This window comes from Ursus maritimus, unplaced genomic scaffold (genome assembly GCF_017311325.1).
Source record: "Ursus maritimus isolate PB19 unplaced genomic scaffold, ASM1731132v1 scaffold_6, whole genome shotgun sequence".
In the NCBI taxonomy this organism is placed as follows: domain Eukaryota; kingdom Metazoa; phylum Chordata; class Mammalia; order Carnivora; family Ursidae; genus Ursus; species Ursus maritimus.
The window spans coordinates 34,149,218-34,160,502 of NW_024426774.1; the positions used below are offsets into that span (position 1 = coordinate 34,149,218).

At 50.9% G+C, this 11,285-nt stretch overlaps 2 protein-coding genes across 3 annotated transcripts in view; one reads left to right on the forward strand and one right to left on the reverse strand.

The window, feature by feature from the left end:
* The window catches only part of GPAT2 (glycerol-3-phosphate acyltransferase 2, mitochondrial), a 12,824-nt gene extending 11,304 nt beyond the window's left edge, over nt 1-1,520 (forward strand). The window contains exons 16-20 of the mRNA XM_040623691.1: nt 157-288; nt 368-488; nt 583-648; nt 871-926; nt 1,244-1,520. Coding sequence (XP_040479625.1) covers nt 157-288; nt 368-488; nt 583-648; nt 871-926; nt 1,244-1,360 — 492 coding nt within the window. The 3' untranslated portion in view covers nt 1,361-1,520. The remainder of the gene's footprint in view (nt 1-156; nt 289-367; nt 489-582; nt 649-870; nt 927-1,243) is intronic.
* Nucleotides 1,521-1,592: 72 nt separating this feature from the next.
* FAHD2A (fumarylacetoacetate hydrolase domain containing 2A) lies at nt 1,593-9,869 on the reverse strand. Of its 2 annotated transcripts, none has more exons than XM_008700178.2 (8): nt 9,699-9,869; nt 7,183-7,382; nt 5,843-6,059; nt 3,513-3,572; nt 3,157-3,319; nt 2,087-2,195; nt 1,903-1,990; nt 1,593-1,788 (listed from the first exon to the last, which is right to left on the reverse strand). In XM_008700178.2, exons 2-8 carry the CDS (start codon nt 7,347-7,349, stop codon nt 1,726-1,728), a joined length of 867 nt encoding a protein of 288 aa, XP_008698400.2. In that variant the 5' UTR covers nt 7,350-7,382; nt 9,699-9,869; the 3' UTR covers nt 1,593-1,725. The 2 variants fall into 2 exon arrangements, with proteins under 2 accessions (XP_008698400.2, XP_008698399.2); XM_008700177.2 differs by having other exon boundaries at nt 7,183-7,451.
* Nucleotides 9,870-11,285: the final 1,416 nt, after the last annotated feature.

Below are 11,285 nucleotides of genomic sequence, written 5' to 3' on the forward strand. Positions count from 1 at the left end.
CGTGGTCTGGCGTGGCTCTTGGTGTCCTCTTGGGCTCCCTAGGTCTGCTTTTACTGGTTTCACCTCCACATGCCAGGTCTGCCGTGTATCTGGTCTAGGGAAGTGGGGAGCTCAGGGCTGAACCGGTCGGAGACCAATGGTTCCCATGGCCCCCAGACCCCAGGCTCCCGGCCAGCCTGTGACACAGGGCGGCAGCGTTTAAGTGCAAAGCTGCTGTGGAAACCGAGTGGGGACTTTACTGATAGTGACAGTGATGACTTCGAGGAGGCTGAGGGCCGGTACTTTAGGGTAAGTTGGGAGAAGCCATGTCGGGGGTGTGGGAGGCAGGCAGTGGGAGCTGCCCTCATTCTGGTCTGTCCCCCTCCAGCTCAGTCAGCAGTCACGCTGCCCGGACTTCTTCCTCTTCCTCTGCCGCCTGCTTAGCCCACTGCTCAAAGCCTTTGCACAGGCTGCCGCCTTCCTCCACCAGGGACGGCTGCCTGATACAGGTAAGGCCTGTGCTTCCCTGGCCAGCCACCGGGGGAGGCTGAGAGCTCTCAGGGCAGGGCCTCAGGCCCTAGGCCTACATCATCTCTCCCACAGAGTCCGGCTACACTGAGCAACTCTTGCAGTTCTTGCAGGCCACTGCCCAGGAGGAAGGGTTCTTTGGTGAGTTCCAGGCAGCCAGCCCAGGCTCCCCAGAGGCTGGGAAGGGTTTGATGGTGGCTGCTGCCCCCTGCTGGGCAGTGACATTGCAACTCCAGGAAGGAGGGTTGTAGAGTAGAGAGAGGGTCTTTGCATCTATAGAGTCTGAGCCCTAGCCTTGGCTAGTTCCTTCTTTCAGCACAAGAGAAGCCTTGGCCCTATAGCCTTCACTTTCTTTTCTTCCAGAGTGTGCAGACCCAAATATTGCCATCAGTGCTATCTGGACCTTCAGAGACCTGGGGGTAAGAGGAGCCCGTCTCACCATCCTCCTGCCTCCCATCCCTAACTCTACCCTGATTGATAGAGCTGCTCAGGGTAGCCTGGCTATGCCCACCCTGGGGTTTACCTAGTGTCTCAGAATAGGCGTGGTGGCAGTAGTTGAAGGTACGATGGTTTTCCTGGCCCCTTTGGTCTCTTAAACCACGGTCTGTCTCCTACTCTCGAGTTTGAGGCAACACTTGCACTGAGGGTCTGAGGGGCCCGAGGTCGCACTTGCAGTTTGCTGGGGGACAGGCACAGCCCCTATTGTGAGTGCTTATAGCCCTTCCCTGTGGCCCAGGTGCTGCAGCAGACGCCCAGCCCTGCAGGCCCCATGCTCTACCTGTCCCCTACATTCACCAGCCGGGAAAATCAGGAAAAGCTGGAACAGTTCATCCGGCAGTTCGTTTGTAGCTAGAACTGTGGGGTGACTTCTCCGCCCCAGAACATAGCTGTGTCCTGGAGCCAGAAGACAGAGGGGCTGCACACCCTTACCTGAACTATAAAATCTTTTGTGCTTCGTTGTCCTTTGCCGTCTCTTGCGTTTTCCATCCTTTGGTGTATCTGTTCTCTCCTTCCCCACCCTGTGAGAAGGCCCTGTCTTGTTCCCTGAAACCCTAAAAGAAGACAAGCTGTAGCAGAAGTCAAGCTGCTGCTTTGGCTGAGAATTTTATTGACGAGGAGAGCAAGCTTCCTCTCCCTTCACTCTACCTGGAAGAGGCAGCTGGCACTGGGAGAGAATGGATGCCCCACCTCTAAGTCCAGGGTCTGTGGGGAGAACCCTCACACCACCTTGTTGATGATGATGCCTAGTTCTTCAATTTCACACTGAACTTCATCCCCCTTCTGTAAGAGAAGGTCAGGAGGACATCAGTCCTTTGGCTTCATTCAGGCCTGGATTTCACAAGCCTGCCAGGAATTCTGGTTCTTTGTTCCTTTTCCACCTTTTAATCAACCTACCTTGAGAAAGACTGGAGGTTTCCTGAACACACCAACACCTGGGGGGGTCCCAGTCAGGATGACGTCCCCTGGGTAAAGAGTAACGAACCTGGGGCAGAAGAGACAGGTGAGGCCAGAGCCACAGGGCTGGAAGGCTCAGCTCAGCCTCAGGTGGGTGTGTGGAGTAGGGCCCCATCCCACTTACTGGGAGACCCAGGCTATCAGCTCTTCCGTCTTAAACACCATCTGGTTGGTATTGCTGCTCTGGACCACCTCCCCGTTCACTCGGCAGCAGATCTTTAAGTTGTGTGGATCTGAAAATGTAAAGGTACCACCTTGGGGTTCTCGTTTTCCCTCAAAACCCTCCCTTTACTAAGAAAGCAAATGTACAACGTGGCTTTGTGACTGGCCAGATGAAAGGTCTGTCTGCGGGTCTCCCTGCATGTGCTCCTGGCACTTCACACCCACTCAGTACTCCCTACCCTGGAACTTTCTGTACAGACATTGGCCGCCTCAGGTCTCCATGCATCTACCACCTAGTAGAGCATCTGCCAGTGGTCACTGGGGTGGGTTAAGGAGGGAATGTCCCACAGCAGAGGCTGACAACTGCAGATATAAAAACGACTGGGTATCTGTACTGCGACAGGGTAACCACCCAGGCAGGGGCATGGACGCCTCCTGCACCTGACGGCAGGGGGCAGCTTACCTGTAACAGTGTCCTGGCTAATGAGCACCTTCGTCTTTTTTGCTTTACACACTCACACCCCCCTCGGAGCAGCTGGAACACAATTTCACTTCCCTGATGTCTGCACAGGGTGGTGTAAAGCTGGGCTGCGTGGACACATCGCCACCCAAATGGCTGTGTTCTGCCCTCTTAATGACGGGCTTTCCTCCTGGCTCACCTTGCCCTTGCTGCTTAGAATGGGTGCTGCCCTAGCACCCCTGGCTGCAGAGGTGCCACCATGTTCTCCCTCTCACTTCCTGGGGAAAAGACACGGGCTTTTGACAGCCATTTTCTGATGCTCAACAGCCAACTTCTACTTCTTTCCAACTTAAAGATGCTCACGGACAGTGGCAGCTAGAGAAGTTTACCAGCTCTGCAGGGAGGGACATGGAAGAAGGCCTGTGGAACTCGTGGCCTAGGTTGAGAGCTGGTCTCTAAAGACTCAGAAAAAGGCAACTCCACATTCCAATTTCCTGAGTGCGGCTTTTCTAAACACTGATGTGTCCACGTAAGAACAGGAAGAGTCACCATGTGGGCTATCCAAGACCTACCTGCTATACTGTCCTTGGTCACCAATGCAGGGCCCAGGGGGCAGAAGGTGTCAAAGGTTTTTCCCAGCAGCCACTGCTTTCCATTGCGTCTCATTTGCCAGTCACGAGCACTTACATCATGAGCCACAGTGAAGCCAGCCACATGAGCCATGGCATCTGTGGCCTTTAGGGGACAGGGGATTTGGCCAGATTGGAAGTTAGATCATCATGGTGACACCAACCCCCATAACCAAACCTTTATCCCATGTTAGTTGCCAAAACTAGCCAAAGATGGGCAAGGAATAAGGCAGTCAGGGAGCAGGTAGTTGCCAACCATTTCCCAATGCCAGAGATAGCTGGCATCTCGTCCACCTGACCTTGATGCGCTTGCCTTTCTTTCCAATGACCACAGCCAGCTCCACCTCCCAGTCCACCTCCTGCAGAGAAAGAAGCAGTGAGCTGCCTGGCTCCAGGGCCTATTCCCAGGCTGAAGGGGCTGTACACCGTGATTCAGGGTCTAGGTCTCTTAACAGTGGGGCTTGGCTGTGGGCCCACAATTATAATCACTATGCACCAGATGTAGTGAATGAGGGGGGAGGTGTGGCCCCTACTGTGTGCCAATAGCATCCTAAGTGCTTTCAGGTATTAACTCAATTGAAAAGAAATGGGCAGACACAGAAAAAGGAAAACATGCGCAGCCTTTCCCATTATCAGCAAAGTGCAACTATAAGATAGATACAACTTAGCCTTTCAAACTGCCTGCTCTTTCTACTGGTAACAACCAGAGCTGCTCTGAACACAGCTGACACCTGAACTTGGTCTCTAGCATTGCTCCCCACTAGATAGAATTGGGTTCCTTGGGGGAAATGGCTAATTCCAGGTCTGAGACAGTACAAGATGAGCGTGGAATATCTTGGCCAGAAAGCAAGGAAGTACTCAAAAAGTGACGGGGCTGGGGCCTACTTGAAGCCACCCACTGGCCAAATTGAGACCATCTGAGTATCAAAAAGAATGTAAGTGATGGGGGTGCCTGGGTGGCACAGCGGTTAAGCGCCTGCCTTCGGCTCAGGGCATGATCCCAGCATTATGGGATCGAGCCCCACATCAGGCACTTCAGCTATGAGCCTGCTTCTTCCTCTCCCGCTCCCCCTGCTTGTGTTCCCTCTCTCGCTGGCTGTCTCTATCTCTGTCAAATAAATAAAATCTTAAAAAAAAAAAAAAAAAAGAATGTAAGTGATGGACTACAGCATATTGGATAAAATGAAAATCAGGAATATACAGTGCTACTAAAGGGACAGGAGTAAAAAAAGAAGGGAGGTTTCTTTTCTTCACAGAATGCCAGATAATAAGACCAGAAAAAGGCATGATAGAAAAATCGCCTTTTTCTAACCTCCAATACAATAATGGATTCAGGTGAGGATCCCTGGATGAAAAGTTGTGGGGCAATAAGATAGTCCACAGGGTCTCAAATTCCTACCGCCGTAGACTGCTTATTAATTACTACAGTGAAATGCACCTTTCCGATGAGATCTAGTGAACATCAAGTAAACCAAACTTTAGCCTCCCAATGGGGTGCAATACACATCTGTTGCTTCAGACTGAATGTGCCCCCTACTCCGAAATTCATATGCTGAAACCTGACCCCCAATGTGGTAATAGGAGGTGGAGCCTTTGGGAAGTAACTAGGTCATGAAGGTGAAGGTCTCATGAATAGGGTTAGTGCCCTTGCCCCTTCTGCCATGTGAGAAAACAGTGAAAAGACAGTCATCTGTGAACCAGGAAGCCGGCTCTCCCCAAGCACCAAATGTATCGGCACCTTGATCCTGGACTTCCCAGCCTCCAGAACTATGAGAAATAAATTTCTGTGGTTTATAAGCCACCCAGTCTGCAGTATTTAGTTGCAGAAGTCCAAATGAACTAACACCTATGCAGAATCCTTGACAAAAATGCTTAAATCTAATCATGAGGAAACCAAGTGTGGGATATGCTAAGATAACTTGCCAGGATTCTTCCAAAAGTCAGTGGCATGAAAGAAAAGGGCAGGGCGATTGTTTGATATCAGAAGTCAGTAAACTATGAGCCATGAGCCAGATCCAGCAAGCTGGATCTTTCCTAGAATACAGTCATATTCACTCATTTATGTACCAGCCACGGCTGCTTTCACATGACGGGCGAAGAGGAGTTGTTGCAACAGACACTCGGTGGCATTTGGAGTCTATTATTTACTGACTGACCCTTTCAGCAAGTCTGCAGATCCCTGTTCTAGATTAAAGGCCCTAAAGAGACATAACCAAGTACACTGCATGGCCTTGACTGATCCTGGTTCAACAACAACAACAAAAAAACAGAACCCAAATTAAGTCATCTTTGGGGGCAACTGGGAATATTCCCATTGGAGTATATACTAGGTATTATTCATGTTAATTTTCTTAGTGGGGATAGTGGTTATTATGGTCACGTAGGACACTATACTTATTCTTAGAAGATGCGTCCTGAATTTTATTTTTCTACAATTAAAGTATAATATTTTTGCAATCAATACAAAATCTGTTAATTTCTTTTTTTCCCGAGACCAGCCTTACACAGTATAATCCCGTGTAGTCTCTGCTGAATGTACTAAGCAACAGGTAGCTCCTTAGGCTGGCTGCTGAGTGCTAAGCACCCTTGTGATGGGCTGGTGACTGGGGGCCTATGAGGAGGCACTGACCTGGCTCTCCGGTGGGAGGATGACCTCGTCGTAGGGCCCCACGATGGAGCTGGCAAACTTGCTGAAGATGATGGGCTCCTTTGGCACTGGAACGTTCTGCTCTTTGCAGTGGTCCACGTAATTCATTCCCACACACACCACCTTGTCTGGCCGTGTGACTGGGGCCAGGAAGGTCACCTCTGACCGTGGTAGGACTGGCAACTGGGCAGCCAGAGCTCTGCAGAGACCAGAGCAGGAGAGAGGGATGGTCAGGAGCAGGCCAGCTACCCATGGGCATGCTGGGGAGGTACTGCAGCAGCTACGAGTTTTGCTTTTTCAAATACATCTTCTAGATCTATCAACCATCACAATCCGTGTGCGAACCAAACCCAGCTATTATCCTTTGATATCAGAGCACTGTTTACTTTTTAGCCAGTGTTGATTTCCTTTCCCCCATTAGGTAATACATGTCATGTAGGGGAATTCAAAGGTCCACGTGAGAAGACTGGAAAGGCCTCTCTTCTGCCCCTGCTCCATCCGGGGACACAGCTACCATGGCCTGTATAGCTCTACACAGCTGCTCTACACACACCCTTTTTCCTGTCCTTCTTTACACAAATGACGCACACCAAATACACCTTTTAAAAAAATACGTTATTTTTTGGAGATTTAGCTGTAACAGTATATACCTTTCCCCTTTTTGGACAGGACCGTGTATACCTGCGCAGTACAGATTCACCCAATTACCTGATGAGGGACGTGGAAGAGTTTCCAATCTTGTGAGACTATGACAGTATCGGAAACACACTGTTACCAATATTGTGTGCTGTCAAACATTCGTATTTTTGACAGTTTAATATGTAAAAATAACTCAAAGTGGTTCTTAATTTACCGTTCATCAGATTCCACATGGCTCCTGACTTCAGTGAAGTCCCTACCTAATCTAGCCCAAACCCGAGAACCATCTCTAAGAACACCTCTCTGAAGTCCTCTCTCCTCTAAGGAGCCAAGAATCCAAAGACTCCCCCAAGCTTCCCAAGATGCCTCCTAGGACCCCAGATCCCCAACTTCTCAGGCAGACAGGAACTTAGTCCCCTGGGGAAGGCAGGGTGATGAAGCAGAGTTCTGGCTCCACCACAAAATATACGGCCTTGAGATAGTTAATCACCGTCCCTGGGCCTGAGGATGTTGTCATACAAGATTTCTAAGGCTCTTCACTAAGAGAAGAGGTGAGAAAGGAAAGGTAGGGTTACCCTGGTCACTTGCAAAAGAATTACCAGCTGGTTGTTTCCCAGGAGAGGGATGGGGGTGGGAAGAGGAGGGGGTAGCAGGGCAGCCATTGCAGCTGCCTGCTGATTTACCTTCTCGCCACTGAGAGAGTGGCCTCTCCCTGCTCCAGGAACTCCAACATTGTCTTAGGCAGTGTGGGGTCAAAGGCGTTGAGGTTGATGATCCCCCCATCATTCCCTGACTCCAAGCCCAGGTGAGGTCCCATCAGGTGGGGTGCCTGGAACTGCACCAGTCTCATCTTTCTGGAGGGTTGAAAGGGCCACTTCCGAGCCTGCAGCAGAGTTGTGAGCAACCTTTTACAGCAGACCAGCATCAGAGCTTATGAAGAAAAACGTGGGTCCTAGGGCACAGAGGGAACCGAAACCACCATCAGGATCCACCGAGTTCCCTGAGCTGTAGCCCAAGCCCTCTCCCCCCATCAGCCATTCCTGGCACAGCACAGCCCTGGAAGTGGCCCACACTTACTAGTTATTTCACTCTGTTACACTTTATCGGTCTTTTTCCCCCCTCAATTCAATGTGTGTAATGAAACATTTCTAGAGGAGTGACTACTTCATGCAGGCACTAACCTAGATGGCAGGGATTCCAGCGTTCCTTCAACCGGTGCTTTCTGCAGGCTGACACTGTCCCTGGCACCACTGAGGCACTGGGCAAACTATAGATCAGACATGCTCAGCCCTGCCATCCTGCTCTCAGAGGAGACTGATATTAACAACTAATGTCATAAGTAAGATCCAGCAATTGGGACTACTGCTGTGATGATAAAGGGTCCTGCCTTTGTCTAGTTCCTTGAGGAAGTGATGCTGAGCTGGGTTGGGCTGGGCTAAAATAAGTAGGACTAGAAATTAGCTAAGAGTGGGGCCCTGTATGGACAAGTGACCGCTGGTGAAACCGGCTTCACAGCTGTCACAGGCAATTTTTTAAAATGCCAGTTTGATCCTATAACCCTTCTACTGAAATGCTTTCCATGACTCACATTACCAAGACAAAACCCCTTCCAGGCCATCCTAGCCTTCTAGAGCAGCCCCCACAAACCTCTCCAGATGGTAATTAGTTTCTCCTGCTGCAGTTCAGGCTACCTGAGGGAAGAGGCTGCAGACAAAGGGCAGAGCTAAGCCTGACAGGCATCACTGGGCTGTCTCCTCTCTGGGTCCAGGACTACATCTGTCTCTCTCACCGCTGAGTCCACAGTGCCCAGCACTGTGCCTGGCACACAGAAGGCTCTACACTACACTCTGTTGAATCAACAAATGCCAGGAGCAGCGGCCTGACTTTTCACTACTTGGGAAAGCTTGGTGATTGTCAACATGGCTGTCTTCCCTTCTCAAATCGCTTAGAAGGTATCAACAGGACTCAGGTCCTGTTCTGAGTTCCAGACTTTACTCAAAGACAAACCCCATTCTCTTGTTTTGTTTCTAGTCTAAGTCTGGCCTTCATTCCAAACAGTCCCTGCCCTGCATAGGTCCTTGCTTTAAAAAGTAGCCCTTTATGCTCAGGCATGCGGAGGTAGTCCCAGACTCCTGGTCCTTACCCTGATGGTTCAATTTGCCATGTTCAGTTAAAGACTCATTAGACCCAGGTCACTGATCTGACCACTGTGGTGGCCAAGGAATTCGACCAGAAAACCAGGAGCTTTGAAACTTCGGCCCTCCTGTCTTACACAACCATGCTACTGTCAAAAATCTGTTCAAGCCAAAATGCGTGCAGACAGTCCACACACTGAAAAAATAGTTACTGCTCCCATTGAATGCCAGGTCTTATTTTAAGTGCTTTACCTACAATGTCTGATCGAATTCTCTTGACAACTGTGGAAGGGTAGATACTGTTAGCCTCATTTTACAGATAAAAAAAACAAGGCTCAGAAAGATGAACGGATTTGCCCAAGTTTCCAAGGAGAGAAAATAGCCCAAGAGGACCTGGATTCAAGTCCAGATGACCCTGAAATTCTTGGCTTTGGCCAAAGTGTCCTAGAGGTGGTAGGGGTTGGACTTCCAACAGGATATCTCCTAGAGGCCCATGGACACCCTGTCTGCTGTCAGCCCAGGAAAACTTGGTCACATGCTGGCTGCTGCTTCCGGGATATGGCTGGTCACCTGCTTTCCAAGATAACCAGGCCCCACTGACTATGTCCTTCCCACATGACAGGCACATTCAGGTTCTCATTCCACCCTACAATTCCTTCAGGTACCATGTTCCATTTTACATTAGCGGGCAATGAGGCTTAAAGAAATCATTTGCCAAAGTACCAGTTAGAAAGTAGAGTGGCCCTGATACTTCTGCGGTAATCACGATGCAACAGACATGAGCTCAATTCAACTCCTGTTAAAGGGTCCTTAAGCAAAGTGGCAGATTCGAGGTGGAAACAGCACAAGCACCGCAGCTTGAGAGACGTGGGACCGTGTCCCACCACCCACTTGCTTGGCACCCTGCACCAGCCCCGCAGCTTTGTCTCCGGCACTCAGTGGGCGCTAACGAGGGCCCGCCCCGCCGGGTTCCTGTGGTCGCTGCGGCCGCGGATCCCGGTCCAGTCTTGACCTCAGCCGAAGACCTGGAGGGAGGCTGAGACCCGACCACAATTCCAACCTACCTGGCCGCGGCGACCGGTCCTGCCGGGTGCCCTGAGCTGCCGGGCTTGGGCTCACCAGTTTGGGGGCCAAGGTCAGCAGGCGCCTAGACACCTGCACCGCGTTCTGGAAACTGCGACTCTCCCGGGGATCTGCGAAAGCAGCGCGCCTGCTTTCCACTAAGACTTCAGCAGAGGGGGGGCGCTCCTTGGTGACGCCACGGAACAGCAGCCAATAGAAAGGCGCCTCATTCTGTCCCGGAAGTCAAGTCACGGAGGGGGCGGGCCTAGCGCTGGAAGGAAGGTTGTCTCTCTAGGGTTCCTTCACGCGTCTGGGCGGGGCCGAGGCAGGTGAGGCCAACCGTCGCCCGAGGCCAAATTCCCCGACACTCATAGTCGGGGCTCCCTGCACCTGCATGAATCTGACAGTGAGTGCTTCCTGAAAATCTGCGCCCTGGGCGCCTCCCTAGCCTCACCTGCGTTGGGCCCTGCTTGAGGCCAGGCACCGTTTTGACTGTTGGCAAAAGGTGGTGGAGGAGACCAAAATTATGGCGTCCTGGTTCACAACAACGAGTATTTTTGCCTTCTGATTCTGATATATCACTGAGACGAGAAGGAATGATTGCACCAATTTTACATATGGAAAACCCCAGGCGGAAGTGTTTTGCTCAAGGTGACACAAGGAGTGTGAGTAGTGGGACCAGCATTCTTGACCCCAAGTGCAGCCCTTTACTCCCATTCTCAAGCAGCCTTGTCTTCACATGCACAGTGTTGGGCCTAGGGCATGACAGTGGGAAGCATAACCTCCAGCATCAAAGAACAGGCATTCCAGTGCATAGGTGATTTAATTAAATAGGCAGGTACAATCCAGGAGGATTGTAGGCCTCTGGCATATGAAGACATAAAAAGGGCTCTAGGCAAGATGCCCAAGACTTAACCATGGACCAGATCATTCAGAGCTTTACTTGTCTCAAAAAAGAGTTAGAGCCTTATCTAAGCACACAGGAGGCCTCACAGCAGGTGTGCCATGGTTAGACTTGCATTTGAGAACTTTTACCCTGGCCACTCCTCCAGGGCAAAGTGTCTGGATAAGAGTGGTGCAGGTGAGAGCAATGGTGTAGGTGGCTTGGTGTGTGGCAGAGATGGGGAGAATCCAGAGATGTTTAGAAGGTAGAACTGAAAGCCCTCAGTGATGATGACAAGAGGTGAGAGTGAAAGGGGAAGGAGGTCCAAGGCCAACTCCTAGGTCTCTGACCAGTGAATGGCACTGCCATTCATGGAGACAAGGGTTCTAGAAGGGCAGCAGGTCCAGGGAGAGGATGGTGAGCTCAGTTTTGGATGGGTTGTATTTAATGTGCCTGTGACACATTCAAGGAGGCGCTGCAGGGTGGGCAGTTGGAGACACAGGTCTTGGAACTTAGGGAATTAGCTTGAAGGCAGAGGTCAGCACACATATAGAAATGGACCTTGTGAGGGTAAGTATGATCAGGAGGAGTGTGGTAAAGAGAGCTTGGCATTGGGGCGCCTGGGTGGCTCAGCTGTTAAGTGTCTGCCTTCAGTTCAGGTCATGATCCCAGGGTCCTGGGATCAAGCCCTGCATCAGGCTCCCTG